Source organism: Temnothorax americanus, unplaced genomic scaffold (assembly GCF_048541705.1).
Source record: "Temnothorax americanus isolate GAGA-0224 unplaced genomic scaffold, ASM4854170v1 Scaffold134, whole genome shotgun sequence".
Classification (NCBI taxonomy): domain Eukaryota; kingdom Metazoa; phylum Arthropoda; class Insecta; order Hymenoptera; family Formicidae; genus Temnothorax; species Temnothorax americanus.
The window spans coordinates 64182-86145 of NW_027509269.1; the positions used below are offsets into that span (position 1 = coordinate 64182).

General features: G+C 32.3%; 3 protein-coding genes, 1 long non-coding RNA gene and 1 pseudogene across 6 annotated transcripts in view; 2 read left to right on the forward strand and 3 right to left on the reverse strand.

The window, feature by feature from the left end:
- Positions 1–21964, forward strand: part of LOC143894281 (uncharacterized) — a 119179-nt gene that overhangs the window by 6455 nt on the left and 90760 nt on the right. The window lies entirely within an intron of this gene.
- Positions 6–9664, reverse strand: LOC143894275 (uncharacterized; annotated as a pseudogene). Its single transcript, XR_013256041.1, has 7 exons — positions 9524–9664; positions 9181–9438; positions 8725–8987; positions 8481–8639; positions 8147–8395; positions 4230–4403; positions 6–244 (listed from the first exon to the last, which is right to left on the reverse strand). The product of XR_013256041.1 is annotated as an uncharacterized LOC143894275 (transcript).
- On the reverse strand, positions 1254–4233 carry LOC143894273 (uncharacterized). Of its 2 annotated transcripts, none has more exons than XM_077400438.1 (6): positions 4059–4233; positions 3665–3975; positions 3365–3523; positions 3056–3251; positions 2249–2518; positions 1254–2149 (listed from the first exon to the last, which is right to left on the reverse strand). In XM_077400438.1, exons 3-6 carry the CDS (start codon positions 3516–3518, stop codon positions 1843–1845), a joined length of 927 nt encoding a protein of 308 aa, XP_077256564.1. In that variant the 5' UTR covers positions 3519–3523; positions 3665–3975; positions 4059–4233; the 3' UTR covers positions 1254–1842. The 2 variants fall into 2 exon arrangements, with proteins under 2 accessions (XP_077256564.1, XP_077256565.1); XM_077400439.1 differs by having other exon boundaries at positions 1254–1802; positions 1936–2149; positions 3665–4232.
- LOC143894277 (uncharacterized) lies at positions 4304–5457 on the forward strand. Its single transcript, XM_077400446.1, has 3 exons — positions 4304–4444; positions 4671–4757; positions 4907–5457. Exons 2-3 carry the CDS (start codon positions 4692–4694, stop codon positions 5159–5161), a joined length of 321 nt encoding a protein of 106 aa, XP_077256572.1. The 5' UTR covers positions 4304–4444; positions 4671–4691; the 3' UTR covers positions 5162–5457.
- LOC143894270 (pyruvate dehydrogenase phosphatase regulatory subunit, mitochondrial-like) lies at positions 11262–18326 on the reverse strand. Its single transcript, XM_077400432.1, has 12 exons — positions 17828–18326; positions 16515–16746; positions 15967–16230; positions 15720–15882; positions 15310–15594; positions 14912–15214; positions 14683–14822; positions 14207–14412; positions 13804–13945; positions 13446–13715; positions 13031–13203; positions 11262–12920 (listed from the first exon to the last, which is right to left on the reverse strand). Exons 1-12 carry the CDS (start codon positions 18127–18129, stop codon positions 12668–12670), a joined length of 2733 nt encoding a protein of 910 aa, XP_077256558.1. The 5' UTR covers positions 18130–18326; the 3' UTR covers positions 11262–12667.

The window sequence follows — 21964 nt, forward strand, 5'->3', positions numbered from 1 at the left end:
ATACATTTATATAAAATAATATATATTTATATATTATATAAATTTATATAAAATACATACATATAGAAACATAAAATTATAAACATTTATATAAGAGAATATATATAAAAAGATATATTTTTTTAATTATTAGATATTGGATTTTGAAATTGTTTTAATTTCTCGGCTAAAGCATTTATTATTGCCTTGTTGGATGTAACTCTCGGACCTTTCTTTTGTCCAACATTTTGGCTCAATAAATTAGTGAGTCCACCCATGATGGAAGAATACTAGGTGTAACATTGCGCATAATGGCGGCTGAATACAAGAAGAGCCAATAAGAAATTAGCCCCGAAATTGGCGTGAAATTCAAACACGATATTAATGAAAATATGTAATACAGTTAATACAAATACAAATAAATTAATATGTGGAAGAGTAAAATACAAGAAACTTGGAAACTAATAAAAACTTGTGTTATAAGTAAAAAATGATAATTATAAATGATTATCTACGTTAATTAATATTATTCTATTACATATTATATTATTTATGTACTATTTTATGCACTATCTTATTACACTATAATACTATATTATGTCTTTCATAAATTGCGTTCCAATATACACTACCAGTACCTTACCTGGGATGCACATGGTAATGATTCCCACACTACCCTCGTCCCTCGCCCAAGGGATGAGGGTGTCTTTGGAAGATTTCCCCATGTAAGAAAAAAAAGTATGAAAGGTAAGTATGAAAAGTAAGTATATAAGGTAAAATAAGTATGAAAGGTAAGTATGCAATAAATTGCAAGGTAAGTATAAAAAGCAAGTACGAAAGGTAAGGTAAGTATATATATGTTCCGGATGCATAATAACTGTTCCCGGGCGCCCCCCATAACAGTGCAGCGAAAGACACCGTGAGGTTTTAGTCGGTAGGCCATGCATGCAGTATCGTGGGCGATGTGCATGCATGGAATCCGACACTCCCCCCCGTTCCTCTGGCCGGAGGGCGGGAGGGGGTCTTCCCCTTTGGGGCTACTGGGTAAATTGGGCTCTAAGCCTGGGATCCCAGTAGTAGAAGATTTCCTCACGTTAAAAAAAAAAGGTAAAGTAAGTATGAAAGGTATGTAAGATAAGTATGAAAGGTAAGTATGAAAAATAAGTACGTAAGATAAAGTAAGTATGAAAGGTAAGTATGTAAGATAAGTATGCAAGGTAAGTATGAAAGGTAAGTATAGATAAGGTGTATAAACTAAGACAAATTACAGCATGTATGGTTTCTGTTTATTTATTATCAATATTTATTAATGTCTTGATTTTCTTTATTACATAATTTATATAACTTTCTGTTTCTTTTCTTCATCAAATTGTTTTGTGTTATATCTTTATTCACTTTTCTTAACCTGATGTATGTTCTAGTACGCACTAGACAGGCAATAACTTGTTTGGGAAACTTATTATTAGTTTTTGTACATATGATATCTGTTAATGTGTCAAAAATTTTTGGCTGCTTATTAAAGAAATTGCCATGAAATTTATGAAATTTGTGCTCCATTATATTAGCTGCTTCTTGGAAGCTTGTAGAGGGATATATGCAATTTCCTCGTGAAAACATGCAAAGCCAATCATTAGGTTGTGGATTCGGAAGGTCTTTGGTAGGGATTCCTAATTCACTAAAGTCGTTTCTATATCTATGTGCAACATATCCAGCAATGTACAATAGTGCATTTCTTTCAATAATATCAGTAGCTATTATTCGCTCAAAATCGTCGACCAACTTCATTTCTTGAGGACTAGGCTCATAAGTACTTAAATTTAACACTAGAAAGATGAAAAATGTATGTGAAGTAACAAATAATCGTTATGTAATATTAACAACAGTATACTCTTTATGTAATATTAAAAACAGTATACTGCTCGTTGATTCCTCACTAAGAAAAACAAAAATGTTTACTTTCTCTTGTATATTTTTTTCCATTTTTGTAATGATAGGATCATTTTGCGTTGTATTTGTTTGTAATTCTTTTACTTGTATGTTTAGCTGTTGATTTATTTTCGTTAATTCTTTATTTTCGTTAAGAAGTTCCTTATTTCTTTTTTCGGAATCCATTAGAAGTTCCAATAACGTATTTGTGACAACAGTTTCGTCATTACCAACTTCTTGGTTTCTAAAAAACAAAATAGTATATTATTTAGTATATTATATTGTCATTACAATAGTACACAAATATTGATACTAAATAAGCATAACTTAAACGCATACATACATGTTTCGTTTTATTGCATAATTGTGGCCTTTCTTTTTGTCTTGCACATTTATTTTACAAGCTTTCTCTTCCCTTTTTCCTTTTTCTTCTGTTTTATTTCTTTCAAAAGTCTCTTGTACTTCTATTTCATTTGGAATACATGTTGGACTAACTACTTCTTCTTCTTCTCTTTCTTCTTCTTCTTCTCTTTTACTTGTTTCACGAGATTCTTTTTCTTTTCTTTCATTACATTTCAGAAGATCGGAGTATGTTGGTATTCTGAAGTTTTGTCTGTAAATAAATAATATAAGTTTAAATATTTTTTATGTACACACAGTAATAAGCATGTATACAGGGTGTATTTTAGAAATAAGTGGTCAAACTCTAAGAGCACGTTCTATTCATCGTAAGAATGAAAAAAGATCATATAAATATAGGTTCAAAAGCCCGAATCTAGAAAAATATTGCATACGATTATTTCATGAATGTTACTCTAAAATTCATAAAATATCGTAAGTATGAAAAGTAAGTACGTAAGGTAAGGTAATTATAAAAGGTAAGTATGTAAGATAAGTATGAAAGGTAAATATGCAAGGTAAGTATAAAAGGTAAGTATGCAAGGTAAGTATAAAAAGTAATTATGTAAGGTAAGGTAAATATGAAAGGTAAGTATGCAAAGTAAGTATAAAAGGTAAGTATGCAAGGTAAAGTATGAAAAGTAAATATGTAAGATAAGGTAAGTATGCAAGGTAAATATGAAAAGTAACAATGTTACAATATTTACAAAAATTTGTAAATACATATTTATAAAAAGAAAAGAAAACTCACAATACTTTAATTCTCTTGCTTGTGATTGCCATATCACTGTTGGACATTTTTCTTTTTCTCGTTTTTTCCAAAGTTAACATTTTTGTAGGAATGGAACCTACTTTTAACCGCCGCAGTTGTTTTGGTGGTGCTTTTATTGAGTCTGTCCATTTTGTTATAAAACAATCGTCATCAAAATGAAGACTGCATATTCTTGCTACAATAATACAAATAAAATAAAAAATATCTAATACTGATATAATTTATAATATTATACTATAGGTCATTTTGTTATATTTTACTATATAAAAAATATATATATCAACTTACCAGAATCAATTTTTATACTCTTTTCGCTCCTTTGACAAGCATTTATCCATGCCTGACGAATGTTTTCTTCGTTTGGGAATCTATAAAAGATTATTCCTTTCTTCTCTGCATAATATGTCCGACTTTTGCAATTTATTATGCAGCATGAAGGCATTGTGTCTGCAAACGAAAACAAATATGAAGTACACTCATAAAAAGCTGATACACTATTTACAATTGCTTAATTTTTATCATTTTTACAAGCTATAGGTATTTTTGTGGTTTATTCATTTAATTCAGTGATATTCACACACAACTTACCTTACACATTGGTCTTGCTCCTGCTTTAAATAGTAGCGGTTTTGCGTTTGACAGTGTGGCGGTCGGATTATCGTGCGATTATATGTATTCACGAAGGACCCAAGAACGAAGGCGAGAAGAGAACGACGTCAGGATCACGCGCGATGTGAACAAGAGAGATCACGTGTTCACGACGTGTTTGTCGTTGATTCACGTTCCGAGTATTTAATAAACTTATCGAAATTGCGATAGGAATCTCGTGAAAACGAGGTTACCTCTGATAAAACTTTCTCTGCCACAGCGGATTGTTGTCGTCGATCACGGCCTAACAGCTACAACCACGTGAACCACGATAACACATTCGGTAACGTCGACGACGTCGACGACAACGAGCGCACTAAGGCTCTAAGCGTACCTGGTACATACACGCGCGGCAACGGCGATCATGGGTTCCACTAACCTAACTTGTAGCGGTGGCCATATTGGTTTTTCAAGTTTGGGGCTAATTTCTGATTGGTTCAAGAGCGGCCATTACTTTGAACGACTGCGCATCCACGGGAATGTTACACCTGGTATTCTTCCATCATGAGTCCACCTATACCAGACGTGGAATATATTTGTTGAAGATGTTCCAAACTAGAGGCCTAGATAATCAGAGAAGCGACAACTCTACCCCCACCTAGAGTCCTATACTCCCACCATGGTTCCCATCGGGCCCGCAGCTGATCGCTTGTGAAAAAACTAACCTCTGAAGCGTCGTCTACAATACACGGAGTAAGAATTAGGCGTAAGAAGTGAGAAGTAAGTGGAAAATAAAACTAAAATAAAGGCGTAAGCAAAATAAATTATTTTTATTTCTTAGTCCACTTCAGCTCTTACGCTTACAAGCGTACTGAAGTAAGAGTAAGAAATAAAAATGATTTATTTCGCTGACGCCTACTCTAGTACTTTTACTTATATCTTATTGAAATGATAAAGTAAGTAATGTTATTATCATAATGTGACATTTGTTTTGTTCAATGTCTAGGAACCAGTTCATTAAATAAAAATGGAAAAACAGTGTAACGAAACTGATACTCCTTCTGTTCAAGTATCAAATGAATATTCTGCAAAGGTCAGTATTAATATAAATCGACCCCAAGCTATCGATCAAGCCTACTTAGAACTTGATCCGTTGTTTCCTGAACGTACTCAATGTCATGTGCTTACAATTGTATAAAATGTTAATCAAAATTTTTATTTGTGTTATAACGTATGTTATAGATTCGTGCTATTGAAGAGAGACATTCAATCTCTTTTCTACTAGTTTCCAAAACAAAATGTTATACAATTGAGGAACTGAAATTGCAGTGTAGCAAAGCATCACAAGTTATTCAAGACTTGAGAGTTGAACGTGACTTAGGCTTGCAGCAATTATGTAAGATGTTCAGTGAGATTGCCAAAATGGAGAAGGCATTGCGCAAGTTACACTCTGCTGCTACTAAATGTAGTTCCAAGAAGTGTAAAACAAGGAAATAGACCTAAACACTTGTGTTTATTGTATCACATTATTTGTAATATTTTTCTGATTACGAGTTTTATAATCATGTTTACAAAATAGGCAATAATAATTATATATAAATCATGCGAATAAGACAAGAATCTAAAAATTCGATGACGTCCCCACATTTTGCAAAAAAATGCCAGTATCTTTGTTATATATCATGTGAATGTTATGCCACATGTGCAAAAACAAGCATTGTGCGAATAAATAACTCAGTTAAGTATTTTGTAAGATTCTTTATTGGAATAAATTTATATTTTGCACGACTAAAGCAACAGAGAGTTCTTTTTGACAAAAAACTGTTATATTTGTTATACCTCATACCATCTTTAAAATAAATGGCTATCATACATAATGTGTTTACTTTTTTATTCGAGCCTTGTCATAACACAAATACATAACATATATATTCGTACAAAATTATAGTAATACTGAACTTCGAACTTATAAGAAAAAATAAAATTGTACCATATAAATACAGTTACATATGACTAGTAAATGTAAAAAAAAAGTATTTTTCTCATCATGTGTGTGAGAAGTAGAGAGCCTAAACTAACTTATAATTATATCAGTCAAGCGCCTTATGAATATATTGCATTGAATATCTTCAACATTTAAATAAATTTTATGAAAACTATAAAGTGAAATTAACAAAAAATGTTAATACCTAAATCTAAAGATCTTAAAACTAAAGATCAAAACAATTGCACATATTAACATATTTGCAACATAAAACATTCTTTAGAAATCAATGCTGTTACTGTTCAATAAAAAGATTTCTAATGTTGCAAAAAAAATTACTTTCTCAACTTAAATTATGTTGATTGGAGATCGACTATGTTCTTGTAAATCTCACTATTGTGTCAGGGGCTTTCTTTCATTAAACTATAGCATGCATAGCCATAGTCCTGCTATTGTATATGCTTTTTTTTTTCTTGGGAATGCTGCTCTTTTTGTTTCAAACAATACATTCTAAATCTCATTGTAAAAAATCTAGTCAAGATTTTGTGACCGATGTTATGGCAAGATGGAATATATGTTCCATCCCACACGTATTGCAGTTTCTCAACCATAAAATTTATGATGTTTATATAAGTTACTGTTTTTAGAGTGTCTCTAAGTTGTCGAAACGTTATTTCTGCTTTCATAATAGCTTTGAAACAATCGTCAGACACTTTATATAATTTACCATTCTTATAATCATGTAAATCAATAACAAATCCATATGGATGATTATTAGGACCTTGCCATAATACAGCATTAAAACATACATCACAAGTATTGCACACTTTCTTAATGCTACGTATCACAGCTCCAGCAATATCATATATGATTGGCCATTCCCACTTATCTAACAAGTTTAAATGAACATCTGTCAATTCTGGCACATGAATAGCTGAAGTTTCCATGAATGTTTCAACCTCCTTATCTTGACATTTTTCAGTTGCTAATTGTTTTGACACGTCTAAGAAATTTATATTAATACTTTCGAGCTCATCCACTGAAACGTCAGTGTCATAACTGGTTACTTTGGAGCAAGAGGAAATTTGTGTTATAGTAATGAGTTTCAAATTTTGCTTCACTTGCAAAGCATTTGGGGTATGCAATTTAAAATAAAACGGAGCAGCGAAAATAAATTTCTAAACAATCCTGTGTGAAACGGCCGGTCAAAACAAATTTGTAACCCCGTTTGTTAAGAAGAAAATCTTGTAATTGCAGAATGCTCTCAGTGGCCATAATGACACCAGTCTGCACTGGTTTCCATTATCCTTTTACCCCAATACTCATGTTTTGAAAAATAGTACAAGTCTTTTTAAGATGATATATTGCTTCGTTATAATTTTCAATATTATGTTTACTAAGACCTAAAGATCTCTTTCTGTTTGTCATGAGAGCAAACCATTGGCTAACGAGATTAATAAAAAATGCTGTAGTTTCAATAGCAGAATCATTAGTTTTTTTGGCTAACATTTTTAATCCGGCTTCAGTTCTTTTATTAAAAACTGATCGTGCAGTTGAAACTTTCATTTTTTTTAAACTGATCTTGACAGTGCAAGTAAGTTTCAATAAGTCTAAAAGCAATCTTTAATTCAAAATTGTTCTCAAGGTTTAGATTAGAAGTCTATCCAAATGTTGCAAGTGAACCTGTAGATAGCTAAGATTTTCAGATTGACAAATGTCATGGGGCAAAGTAATAACTTTATTGCTATTTAGCATACAAGCAATATTTTTAAAAACGTGAACAGGATCTGGAATAAAAAACAGTTTATCTTCTGCCCTAATTGGATGTTGAACAGAAACATTGACATGATGTCTTGAGCAACCGACTTCAAAAGCATTCCACATAGCTCTATTATCCGTACCCATATCATTGATTATTGCATGAACTTGTAAACCAATGCTTTCTGATTTTTCAATAATGTTTAAAACAATATTCTTCAATGCTGAACCAGTTGCATTTACTTTGCTTTCTTTATATTTTAAGTCAGTGGATTTAGTAAAGTAATAGGCCACGGTGTATTTCCAACGAGTTGTTAAGCCTGCCAGTAGAAATACTAAAACTTTATTGGCTATCCCGGAATGCGTAGGAAAAGTACAAGACCCAATAAACTGCTGTTTACTACTTGGATCAAACACTTCCTCATCCTTGATGGCCATCTCATCCATTACTATTACACAGTCTTTTTCGTGAGGTTGTAATTTTGTCATTTCACATTGCAGCATATGAAATATCTCCTCTAGAATATTACTATCAAATTGTATATGCTGCAACTTTCTCTGCAAAGTTCGTGCAGTAGGATAAATTGGAACACGTTTCACAAAAGCCTCATAACCATGAATTCCCCATTTAAACTTAAATTCCAAAGCATCTGTTATAGTTGCAAGACTCCATTTCACACCATTAGTGGACTTTCTACTTAAAGCTCTAATCTGATCTGGTCGTAATGTTGCGGACATACCTGCATGGCTTTTAAAATGATACTCTTGTAGTCTCTTCAAACGTTTCTTTTCATCGAAGTAATTTTTTTTAGTCACTTTATACAGTTTTGTAATATTTTTCAAACTGAAATTCGTTGCAGCAATTTGTTTTTTTAGACTTTCTATTATATTATATTATTCTTTTCTTCAAGTTCTTTTAATAATGCTTCTTTTGTTTGCAAAGTTTCTTGGTTTTCGCTGTCCAGTATACCAGCAGTTGTTGCATCCAACTAAAAAAGAATGCATAAACAAATATATACAAAACATCGACCACAATGTCAAATAAACCTAGAAAAGAAAAGAAAAATCCTTTACCTGAATATTGCAATCATTGTCGGAATCTTTTTGTGCCACTGATACCGTCATGTCCTCTTGCAATAAAGATGATGCAGTTAATTCTTTTAACAATGCTTCTTCTGTTTGCAAAGTTTCTTGGTCCTCGCTGTTCAGTACATCAGCAGTGGTTGCATCCAACTAAAAAAGAATGCATAATCAAATATATACAAAAGATCGACCACAATGTCAAATAAACCTAGAAAAGAAAAGAAAAGTCCTTTACCTGAATATTGCAATCATTGTCGGAATTTTTTTGTGCCAGTGATACCGTCATGTCATGTCCTTTTGCAATAAAGCTGATGATGCAGTTAGTCCACTCGTCAACAATGGATGTTTGGCTGGTGGCGTTGAACAAGATGTATATTTATTATCGATGGTTTTCATTGCATGTGTGACATCACTATGATCATCTTTCAAACATCTTATATTCAGCTGTAATTCTTCCCTTTTATGAGTATTTCCTACTTCTAAAGAGTCCTGTACCTGCTGGAAGGATGTATTGATCAGAAAAAAATTTATTTTTACAAACACTATGCCTGCCTTCCAATGTTCTCACTGCCAGTACTGAAAATCTATAGTATACCTAACGAAAACTATAGATTTTCAGTACTGGCAGTGAATATTGGAACGCATATATGATATTTTGGCACAAAAATAATAAAATCAAGAGAATACTTACTTCATCACAAGTTAATACTTTTAAGCAGTATGCATGCTCATTCTCTTTTTTTTATCACTTATAATAGGGATATTTGTTACATCTTTCAAGCATTGTGCGGTTTGTCGAAATCTTCGTATAGTTTTCGTATTACAATGATTTTCATTCACTATCTTCAATTTCCTCTACTTGCAATGAGGGAATAGCAGATGTTTTCAGCCTTCGAAGAATTCCATTTCCTCTTGTGTCCTCCACATAGTCCTCAGGAACAAAGTGCAACTGCAACGAAATAGACAGTACATGATAAACATACATACATACATCTGAGGGCATGTTTCAATATTTTATGAATCCTATAAAATACCTCACAAACTCTGCTATTACATTTCAGACTCCACCTGGGACGATTACGAGTAATCCAAGCTACCCACGCATTTCGATGTTCCACATTCTTCTTAGGAAATTTATGCATACATAATCCTTCTTTTTCCGTTGTTGTACAACCCAATACCTCACACACTTTTACCATCTTTATTCATAAACTTTTGATTTCTGTAAAGACGACAAATGTAATAAGTTTATAAAAATATTTAAAAATATGATTACATTCTCTCTCAATAATTACGTTTACATGGCCCGATTTACGCCGAAGTTATAACAATCGATTTTATAACTACTGACGTTAAATGCCGTGTAAACGCTCTTCTACGACGCAGTTATTACATCGATGTGGTAACTTTGTCGTAAAAGAACGTTTACACGGCATTTAACGTCAGTAGTTATAACATCGATTGTTATAATTTCGGCGTAAATCGGGCGTGAAACGTAGTCATTGTATGATATAACCCTCATCCACACAAAATGCATATATTTACGATGTCCCAACAACTTTACGAATGTCTACAATTCTTTTCTTAATAATATTAAAAATATATTAATCTTTTTCACTCACCTAACCTAATGTAACACGTTACTTTGCACACATACACACGGAATCAGCTGCGGGCCCGATAGCCTCGGTTTTGATTGGTGCCGCGGTCAGCCAATCAGCAAGCGTGCCCTCAATGTCGCTTCTCTGATTATCTAGGCCTCTACGTATTGCTAAAGCGGGGAGCACGCGGCAACGCCGCACAGACGCGGCAACGCCGCAGTCTTAGCTATGTCTTTCTACCGTGCGTCCGCGTGAGCAGTTCAATGGTGTGTGTGCGTAATTGCGTATTCACACATAAAACCAGAAGTTAGTTTCTCGACGTTGGCGACACTGAAACGAAGTTTCGTATTGTCACCGCGCGAGGTCTCCAACATCAATTCGGAGTTCGGCCGTGACTCCTGTCGACCCTTACTGCAAAATTTCTTCGCTAATATGACCAACATGATTGCTGTAAAACAATTTTTTCCCTTTTGAAACACTTTTCTTTCTAAACAAATTTAACTTCACGCTTTGAAATCCACATTTAATAATTACGGACATTATTAAATGCAAGTGTTATGCTAAGATATGCAAATAAATGCGTTTTGTCAAAACTATTTATTACGCGTCACTTACATCTTTCCCGAAAAAAGTTGAGATTTATTACGCGAGATGGCGCGGCGTCCGCCTCAAACAGATGCTTAACTAGCGTATTCGTTAAAAAGTTATTAACAAAAAAAGTTTGGAAAATATAGCATATATAGGTTAGTTGACGCGCTTTAAACACTTAAATACTTTCAAAGCGCGTCACTAACCTACATAGGTACGATTTACTGCTTTAAATGTTGTGTTTTGGTAAAGCAGCGACTTTTTTGCAAAATAAAGTATTCTCTGCTTTAACAAAAAAATTTCAATTTATCAACAATTTACTGCTTATGTTGTGTTTTGGTAAAGCAGCGACTTTCTCGCGAAATAAAGTATTCTCTGCTTTAAAGAAAAACGTAATATTAGTCGTTTATGCCTCTCAGTACTTAAAATAACTGCTATATTTTCGAAACTTTTTTTGTTTATAACTTTTTAATAAAAAACGAGCGACGGCTAAAACCTTCTGAAGGTCATTCAGGAGGGTGACCTTGACAACATATGTCAAGGTCAAGGTCATCGGAGGTGCCTCCCCTATACTGCATAATTACCCAGTTCTCTTTATAATGCGTTATACCTTCTTAATAAAGGTGATCACATTCTACTTGATGTTACTGTTCAACATTAGAAGAATAGTGGCATTATGTTTTCGGCAATTATCCAATTCTACTGATGTTATGACCTGCTCCCATGTGATACAATGAAATAAAATGTTATTCCATCTTCGCGTTGTTCTTCGTGAGGCAGAAGACACACGTCTCTTGCTGACCATCTTACTAATCCTTTTGAGGTATGCCATCAAGCAATAACTATTATATGATAGACTATTATCGGGCACAGTTATTTCTCTATTTATTTCTCCATATTCGTAAGAATTCAGAGATTTCGGAAGATTATAGATCGTATTGTTCCTTAGGAACATTTCAATGATGTATCGACACTTAGTAAATAGTATATTCGTCGTATTTTTTGCATTTAATATTTAAAAAGTCGTAATTGCAGCTTTTCTTATGGTAAAGGAATTGAGTAGAAATGAAAATAAATGAGATTTGAGAAGGGTGATTTTTTAACTTCAGTTCAACAATCAAGAAGATATTACTGTGCATCTAGTGGGACGTGAAAGAAATTATGTGTTATGAGTTACTAAATACAGGAAAAATAGTAATTGCTAAGCGCTACCAACTTGTCGAAATGCCATTTACTGATGAGCAATCGTAAGATCATTTTGCTCCATGACTTCACACGCAGTAAAGACGACAAAAAGTGTCATCTTGAGCTGGAAGTTCTCTCTTACGTGGCTTATTTGCCAGACAATGGCTCCTTCAGATTACCATTTGTTTAAGTCATTATGTCATTTGGCAAATACATATTTCACGACAGATGACAATGTCCGAAAATGTCTCGATATTCTATCGCCTCAAAGCCGTCAAGTTCCTATCACAATGGTATAAAATCATATCGATAATAATCGAGAATATTTGGACAATTGAGCCTTTTTTAGTCTTTTTAAAATAAAATCTTGATTTTACCCAAAAACTGGAAGAAATTTATCTCTACAACCAATATTATAAATATAACGAAAATGTTACATTCAACATTATGAATAATCTATCAATACCAGAAGATTATATATATTGCTTAATAAATAAAACATTTTATTAAAGTTATTAATAAATAAAATTAATATTAAATTAATATTAATTAATAATATTAAAATTAAATTTAATTATATAATATTAAATTTAATAATAATTAATAATATTAAAATTAAATTTAATTATATAATAATATTAAATATTTAATAATATATTAAAAGAAAGTTACTAATAAATTATTTTTATAACATATATTTACGCGCGCGATAACATACAAGTTATAAATTATTATGCAGAACTACGAATAATATATTACTCATTAAATTCCGAGTTGATAATAAAAATGATTAAAATATTTTTTTTAACATGAGACGTCACTTTGGTATGAGATAACCGGAGTAGGAATATATTTTTTGTTTAATTTACTGCTTATTGGTATGGGCAATGGATGGATATGTGGTTTAGCAGGAAATTTAGTCCCAGCGATATCAATTTCATAACATGTCGTTGGATCCATTATAAAGTCTGTTGTAACTGTGTTTGTCTGTTGTCTTTTTGCTCTAGGAAGACTAATAAATCCAAGACAAACGAGTTTCTCTGTTACAAAACCATAGCTAAAAAAGTGATTATAATATAATAATGCTAATGATGATGCTATATACATATAATGCAGATAAATAACAACATATAAAATGTATGTTCAATAAATGCAACACATATTTACCCGGCCGATGTAACAGTACCAACAAATTCACCATTCCGATATAACGGTTCACCACCCCACGCCCACACATCCTTGTTCAAGTCCATGCCGTCAAGAACAAATAGAACCAATTTTCTTGTCACTCCTTGTATCTTCTGCTGTTGTAAAGCAGATTTGCCAATAAAATAGCCCTTCTGTAATATAAAATTATAAAATATTTATTAAATTACATCCGATCTGACCCGTTTTTGACTGTATATGTGTTTGTAACTGCTCTTAACATTTTTAAATCTTTCAACTTTATTTTTTAATAGATTTGCAAAATAAACGATAACACAAAAAGTTCTCTACTTTATAAAAAAAACTAACAATTTTAAATGTAGAAACATATGTGTGCAGAATACAAATAGAATAGGATTAATGCGGCGATATTAACATCTAACTTTACGCTGTAGCCGCTTCCAGCTTCGTACGGCGTGACATACGGTGTCAATTCTTCAGCCCAAAACGGAATAAATCTTTCTATTCTCATGAAACGTTGTGTGAGTACACCAACATCTCGTGCACCGTAGTCTTTGCCTACAGCCATTAATGTTGAATAAACGTGCAGCGCATATTCCGAAGGTATGTAGAGACAATAACCAGATTCACCCGTATGTGTGAATGCCATCACCATAACGTCCGAAGCATATGCAACGTTTACCGTCTACCATTTTGAATAAAGGATCAATTTGAGATATCTGTACTAAAATAAAAGAAATGATCAATGTGACGATTACGAAAAGTACTCTGACCTTATAAGTGAAGGGTGAAAGATTGATGTCAGAGTTGGATAACTCGGAAAGCAGATCAGTAGCTTTCGGACCTACTACATTGATCACTGTATATTTTGAAGTCACGTCATTAAGACCTACCGAATGGTCTGTCGGCAAATGTCTATTTTGTTAAATAAGGAAAAATTTATAAATATTAATAATAGTAATAATGCTTATATATTTACAGAAAGTAAAGAATAATTTATAATAGTAGCTTTGGAATTCAAATGAAAAAATCACAATTCTTAGTAAAAGAATTTCTTTTTAAGAATAAAAAAATCTAATATGTTTATTATTGTATTTTTTAATTTAAAATTGAATTTCTCTTTGATTCCAAACTAATATCTGTTTGTTTTATTATAACCTGTAGAATAGCACTTACCTAGACATCCACTGATAAATACGTGTCTGCTGTGACGTAGGCGAGACCATAAAATAGCTGTTTTGTCCTTGTCGTACCAACATACAGTCATTTTCATAACCACCTTTCTCATTTTGCATTCCTGTATGAACTATTCCGCCAACTGATATATTAGCATCATTAGAACACAACTGTTGCAGGTAATCTACTACCTCTCCATGACTAGACTACAAGAAAATTAATTATTAAAAAGATAAGATAATAAAACAGGGATATAATTAAATATATAACATTAGAAACCGTATGTTTGATCAAATTTTGATTAATTGGACTTATGTTATTATTGCATACTTTTAATATACCTCAAAAAGTAAATTTTGATCATAAATGAATTTTAAAAAAGATTTTGATTTTTGCAGAAAAGAGAGCGAGGAAAGGAGGAAAATATTTAACATATATTTCGCATTCTCATTGATTTCGTTATATTAATCACTTACTTTGATTTCGATTTTCGAAAATGAGCTCATATCTATTATTCCGACACCTTCTCTGCACGCTTGAAATTCGTCCTTTATGAAATCAAAGAATTTTGGTTTATAAAAGCTACCTTTGGGCATAGTCGGCTTTTTCTGTCCTCCTATCAAATATAAATAAAAATAATATAAGTTTTATAATATTTCAACGATATGTTTTGTTTCAGAAGATTTAATATTTTAAGGAACCAACGTCTATAAGTAGGATCAAAGTAAAGTGGACGTTCGTAGGCCATTTTTACACCAAAAATTGCACCGCGTTCTTCTAGAACGGAATATAAGGGTGAACAACGCAATTTACGAGCGTATTTATACTCAGATTGATGAGGATATAGTATAGCATAATTTCGGCCAACTACTTCCTTCATTCGCTGCTGCAGGTATTGTTTATTGTTGTGTAAATCTAGAAATCTTTGCACATTAAACGGGAGCACCTCCTGTGTCGATTCACCATTTATTAAAGATTCAGCGATTTCTTTACCAATTCCACCAGCACCTTTTAAAAAAATATATAGTGATATCTCAAATTTATTCATATGAGAAGTGAGAATGGATCAAGGAACTCAGAGACGTTTTCAAAATCTTGCTTACCTTGCAATGAATTGCCATTCATCCCAACGGCAACAAAATAGTTCTTTACTTCAGGACTTTCTCCTAATATCCATCTACCATCTGGTGTAAAATTGTCAGGGCAATTATATATATTTGGATGTTTTATTTCTTTTAAGATCGGTAATCTATGTATAACTTTTTCCCATAATGGCTGCCAATGAGCTAGATCACTTTTTACGTGTTTTGTCCAATCTTTTGAAGGAACTCGACCGCTGCCAAACGCTGGTTTTGCATCAGGCTCAAACCAGCCAAGTAAAAATCCACCTGCGTAATTATCAATTGCAGTTTTATTATAAATAACGTAGGTGCATCCTAAATATAACATATACCTTCATCTTTAATTCATCAAAAACATTTAATACAATATAGAAAATATGGAAAAGACATACCTTCCCATTCTCTCATATATGAGTATGAGTCAAAATCTCGTATATATGGTAAAGATGTACTGATTTCTGACGACAAAGGAGATACGATTGCATATAAATGTTCTGCAGGATATGCAGGAATTCGAACAGGTGGTGTACATTTTAATCCTAACTCACGGGCCCACTATGGAGTTAACGAACAAATATATTACATTAATCGTACTGTAAATGCTATAATTGCATTTAGGAGTTTTGCAAATATACCTACCATCCCAGCACAATTAATGAAATACTGGCAGAAAACAGTACCATATTCAGTCTTGACACTTTTAACAGCACCTTTTTCAGTCTTTACTTGTTCTACACGACAATGCTCGACATATCGTGTTCCTCCTTGCTTCGCTAATTTTGCTAAGACTTCACAAATTGCAGTTAGATTAGCAACAGCATCTTCTGGTACCCAAATTGCTCCTTCTATATCCTCAACGTGTAAGTAAGGATGTAATCTTTTCAGTTCTTCTTTACCCAAGATCTATAATATTATTAATGTAATTTTATAACTAGGTAATTCTCAACAATTACTAGGTGCTATATGTTATGCTTTACATTATAATTTAGAATATTACAAAGTACAAATAATATTATACAATAGAAAGTGTTTACTAATTTCATAAAATTGATTTTTTATCGCAATATTGTCTTTTCATAGAGATTCACAGATTCATACAATATATAGTCAATTTATTCAAGCGTGAAATTAAATTATATTAAATTAGTATCAAATCAATTGTGATCAATAATAAAAAAAATATTTACTTCACAATGCAATCCAGTTGGTACATTATAAGCCATTCTCCTTTTAAGGGCCACCATTCTATCCTTAGACTGAGCCAAATTTATACTGCCATATTGCCTCAATCCTATGTCATAGCCCATTTTCTGTAGCTGCTGATATAACTTGATGCTGTATGCAATTAAGTTCCTGCGAGAAATTGGCTTGAAGAGCCCAAGTGTACCAGAGCCAAAGTGTGAGGATCCACTGCCAATTCTATAATCAAGTGATTGTCTTATCATTTAATGGCTATAACTCAGATAGCTAATTTGCTAGCCATTTCTGACAGAATTTGCTGCCAGTACTGCTGCTGACATACTGTGGACAGCTTGCTTATTGGGTTTGCAACCATTTAAATGATTACAAAGCAGCAGAGTCTGTAAGTTCTGTTAGCAAAACTCAGATAGCCAAATTTGTCAAAAACAGATTTTGAAAGTGTCTACTATAAATTTTGTTGAGATTGTCAGCAACAGAATCTGCTAACAGAATATAATGGCCTAGTTTACACCGGACCGTAAACCGTTTGATACGCGTATCAAGTACTATATCCGTATCAAATCTCGGATTATCTCGGTGTAAACCGAAATTTGATACGGATACAGTACTTGGTACGCGTATCAAACAATCCGGTGTAAACTAGGCCAATGACAGATTGATTACAGAAATTGCGCACAATATGCTGTTTTGTAATCATTTAACTAATGTATTTTATTTAAATGTTTCTAAAAATAGATAAAATAGATTCTATTTAATTTATGCCAACAATCTACTGTCAGATTATGTCGGCAGGCTCTATGGATAAAACATGAATTTAATACTGATACCATCGACATATAGTATTGACTAAGTGATCCCTATATGAAAGCCTTCAAAAAGTATCCGGTAGAGTTGACCTCTACCTCGTACCCTCTTTGTCTGTACGCACTGGATAGAAAAAGACAGCTTGACTTCTACCAGTCTACCGCTATCTCTTTTCTTCCACCGGTGTGTCGTCGGTCATATTTTATTATACCTGTGCGCAGTCCATATTATATGTCGATGACTGATACAGATGATACCAGATCTGTAATAACTGAGCAAAATCTAGGTATTGCAAAACTGTTGTCATACTATAGTCAATTTGTTTATTGAATTAATGTGGACACATTTGATATCAATTTAACATAATATTCTGCTCGAATCTATTGGCAATCTGCTGATATATCATTAATATTTTTTGGTTTACTAGAAAAGTAATATTTTGCGAGTTACGATTTAAGTTCCAAACATATAAACTACAAATTAGGCATAGATTTACGTGTTTTGCTCCAAGACGAGGACATCGTTCCACCCGTTTAGTACTAAATGATAGGCGACCGAATTGGCGACAGTTCCAGCACCGGCGATGACGATTTGTGATTGTGATGGTAGGTATGGTGGATCTTCAGACGAGTGACCTTTCTCACTGGACAATGAATTACGACTGGCGGCCGTCGATTGGCATCGCAGGCAACTCTCATCGTTGTAGGTTATGTAACGCACACTGATTACCGAGCTCTTCGCTCTGAAACTATTTTTTCCGAACAAACACGCGCGTCTCGAACAGAGTAGCCTCAACATTAAACGCCGCTGAGCGATTCGATAGCAGCACGAAACACGCGTGATTCGCGTTTATAACTTGTGAGTTCAAAGTTCAGTCCGAATGACGTTTCCCATTGACTCAAGACTACTCCGAGTAGTTCGAGTCTGAGCGTGAGCCGAATCGATTGGATAAATTTGTTAAACGAAAGATGGTATGTCTGTACATACATGCGACAAACTTTGGAAAGGACTCCTGCATTTTATGCCTCGTGATTAAGGGTGCGTTCGGGGAGCGCGCTATTAGCGCTATTGCATCATTCTATCTTTATCGCTCATCAAGTGTAGAACAAAGATAGAATAAGCAAATAGCGCTAATAGCGCGCTCCCCGAACGCAGCCTAAGACTCTAAATTATAGAATACACATTAAGTAATAAGATTTTAAAAACACGAGACTTTAGTTTGCTTTAGTTTAGTTGTCTATTTATTTTTATCGTATAGGGGCTGTGCGCGCACAATGAAAGGAATAGAGAACAGGGAATAGAGAACAGTTCAATATTAATATATGAAATTTATTAATATATTCTATGTACTTTATTATCACAGAATAAACAAAGGAATAGCGCTAAGGAACAGTGATGAAATTTTATTTTATATTCTGCCACGTGCACAATGCATATGTTAATTAAATATTAAACTGTTCTCTATTCTGTTTTCTGTTCGCTATTCCATTCATTGTGCGCAGCCCCTGTACTGGCCTATTGGACCGGAAATAAGTTGGCGCTGCAAGTTCATATTTTTTAATAAACATAGCTCAAACGATTGCTCCCCTTTTAAAAGTATTATTTTTTAAGATACTTAAAAAAAACGTAAAATTTATAATTTTTACTCAAAAACATATTTTTAATAACTCTATGCAATTAAATCCGGCATAGAACGATTGCTCCTTAATTGCTCCCTATTGCTCCATCATAATTTTAATGATTTATTGCATTTTTATTGAAAAATTAACAAATTAATCATTTCACAAGTGACGCCCATAGAGATATAAGAATAGAGTGCGCGAGTCATATGCTCGCACGTAAGAGACTGCGATATAGGAATAGAAAGAGAACGCTGCATATGGGCCCTTGCTGTCTTTGTCTATGCACGCATGCGTCTTTGCGCTGCTCAGTGTCTATAACGCATGTAGAGATATAACCTATAATAACGCATTTATGTTCTAACCCCTTGAACCCCTTTGAAAATATATCCTTAAAGAATAATTCCCAAAATTACAAAATTATTAATAATTTTTTTGAATATGGAATTGAATATGGAATTGTATATAAATATACTCAATATATATAATAATAAAACAAAATTTATTACATGTTGTTCATACAATGTTAATCATAGAATAGAATAGAATTCTATATATATATATATATATATATATATATATATATATATATATATATATATTCAGTCTGCTTTTATTATTCAACACAAAAATTAAATTTTTTAAATCAGTCTTATTATTTAACACAAAAAAATAAAAAAATAAAAATTTTACTACAAACAATATAATATCAAATGTACATTATTAAATATTTATAAAAGTATACAGTTTTGCTATTGTCCACTGAAAATCGTGAGCTTATTATTGTGCATTCGTATTCTTTGTGTTTGATCTTGTAAAATATTGCTTTCGTGTTTTAAACAAATATCTATATATTTTTGTATTATAAGTAAAATTAATTGATTACGGTGGTCCATAAAAGGCTCTTGCTCGAGATAATGTTTATTATCATCTAAAATTGTACTTGGCAAAATTTTCAATGTTTTAGTAATTAGTGTTGCATTTATGTTTTTAGATAATAAATTTTTACATTGACGTATAATTTTTTTTGTACATTTGCAAATAAAATTCACATCATCAGATGCAAAATTTAAGCCTCCACGATTTTTTAAAATTGTTAATTTAGATTTAAAAGTACTATTAGTTCCATCTAATAGTTCACAGCATTTTTCACAGTGAATTTTACGTTTTAAAATATAAACAATTGAACCAGCTGTATGTTTAATGATTTCTTCTGTGTATTCAGAAGAATACCAACCTTCACTTTCAATGTTATAATTATGTTCAAAGATATGATATTTATTATTTTGCAGAAAATCATTAATTTCAGTGAAAGTAAATTTTACTTTACAAGGAGTTTCTTCTCTTTTTTTTCTAAAATCAGATACTGTATTATCTGAAATAATTTTTGAATTTTCATTATTGATATTTGTAAAATTCTTTGCAGAAATCAGTAATGTTTCATCTAACGGAGAACAATTTGTAGAAGAAGAAATCATGATATTCAATTTGTTGTTCAATAATTTTTTATACGCAGATAAATACTGAGTTGTAGTCGGATTATTATTATGTCCATTCATTCTTCTTATTAATGAAAAAAACATTTCGACGTGGTCCTGTGATAGTTTATAACTTAACATATATTCAATAATGTTATTTTTTATTAAATAATTAGAAAGATTGTAGACGTTTTTCAAACAAATAATAAAACCCACAAAACCTGTCTTTACAGAATCACTGTGAACGACTGCTTTACGTATAGTACCAGACTTTGCATCTATATTACTGACAGAATTTTCTTTGTTTGATTTTTTAATTTTTACATTAATTTCTAATTGTTCAATATACTTAACGTATTCTTCAACTTTTTTTTTAGTTCTGGTAAAGAATCTTTAGTTATGCTCATTTGGCCTGGTGTTTTGCAAAATTTATTTCGAGCATTCAATATGTCAAATATATCATTGAAGTTTTTGCAAAATGTCGCTGTTGAAGAAGCGTTTACAAAATTCGGATTTTTTAGATCAAATTCAAGGAATCTTAAAGCAGCTGAAACACTATTGCTTAAAACTTGAGCAGCCAAGAATACCTTCATCTTTTCTTTGTAAAAATTTACGTGCCTATTTCGAATTTTGCAAGCACAATGTAACTTCTCACTCTCTTGTATGTTATGCAATTTTTTAATGAATTCCCAGCGTATATATTCGTTGTTATTATAAATAATTGGACCTTTTGTTGCAAAATAATTTCGAACAAGTTTAAGACAATGACAAGGATCATACAAAATATAAACAGGTTGTAAATTTCCTGGATGTTCAAAATATGGCTTAAAATGATCTTTATCTTTATAATTTAGATTAGCGCCTAATAGTTCGCATGCTTTATCACCGTCAAATGTTACACTGACTACATTAATACTTTTTTCATTTAGTTTTATTAATAAATCTTTTAAAAGAATCGATTTTTCTACTCCATTCAAAGAATTAATCAAGTAATGGGCTACTGGAGTTTTAAATCCGCCATTTATATTAACTAACATAAAAACTAATACTTTACTGGCAACTTTAAGCTCTCCATCTTTGTTTGATTCATGTAGTTGTCCACCGAAATCTACAAAGACCCTTCCACGAATGTGTATTTTTATCCCATTCTTTATGCTGCTTAATATTCATCTCATCAAAAGTTATATTAAAAATAAGTTTTTTACCTTTCTTTTTGATTCCAGCTTAACAATATTAGATACATTATTGATAATTTCTTCAGAAATTCCCGGTTTGTATTCTTTCGCACAGATCCAACTGTTAAGTGTTTGAGTATACAAGGTAAGCAATTAAGAAAACTACGTCTAACTACTTCGTATGCAGCTGGTGAATGAAAGTGAAGAGTTTTAGCAAAGTTTTTCAGGTTGGCAGGAAAAGGAGCTGTTGGTTTGCGTTCTTTCATGCGTATTAATAATTCTTGTACATGTGGTGGCAAAAAAGTCCTATCAAGATACAAATACATTAAAGAAATTTTGTACACTGTTTAATTTGGTAGAA

What these genes read in the sequence shown, in the direction of transcription:
- LOC143894270 (XM_077400432.1), bottom strand. Translation starts at nt 18,129, where the DNA reads ATGTTGAGGCTACTCTGTTCGAGACGCGCGTGTTTGTTCGGAAAAAAT. An exon ending in CTCGTCTTGGAGCAAAACAC is followed by an intron (nt 16,747 to 17,827) that starts GTAAATCTATGC and finishes ACTTGATTATAG; the next exon opens with AATTGGCAGTGGATCCTCAC. An exon ending in GAATGGCAATTCATTGCAAG is followed by an intron (nt 15,215 to 15,309) that starts GTAAGCAAGATT and finishes TTTTTTTAAAAG; the next exon opens with GTGCTGGTGGAATTGGTAAA.
- LOC143894273 (XM_077400438.1), bottom strand. Translation starts at nt 3,518, where the DNA reads ATGCCTTCATGCTGCATAATAAATTGCAAAAGTCGGACATATTATGCA. An exon ending in AGCAAGAGAATTAAAGTATT is followed by an intron (nt 2,519 to 3,055) that starts GTGAGTTTTCTT and finishes ATTTATTTACAG; the next exon opens with ACAAAACTTCAGAATACCAA. An exon ending in TATGCAATAAAACGAAACAT is followed by an intron (nt 2,150 to 2,248) that starts GTATGTATGCGT and finishes TTTGTTTTTTAG; the next exon opens with AAACCAAGAAGTTGGTAATG.
- LOC143894277 (XM_077400446.1), top strand. Translation starts at nt 4,692, where the DNA reads ATGGAAAAACAGTGTAACGAAACTGATACTCCTTCTGTTCAAGTATCA. An exon ending in CAAATGAATATTCTGCAAAG is followed by an intron (nt 4,758 to 4,906) that starts GTCAGTATTAAT and finishes CGTATGTTATAG; the next exon opens with ATTCGTGCTATTGAAGAGAG.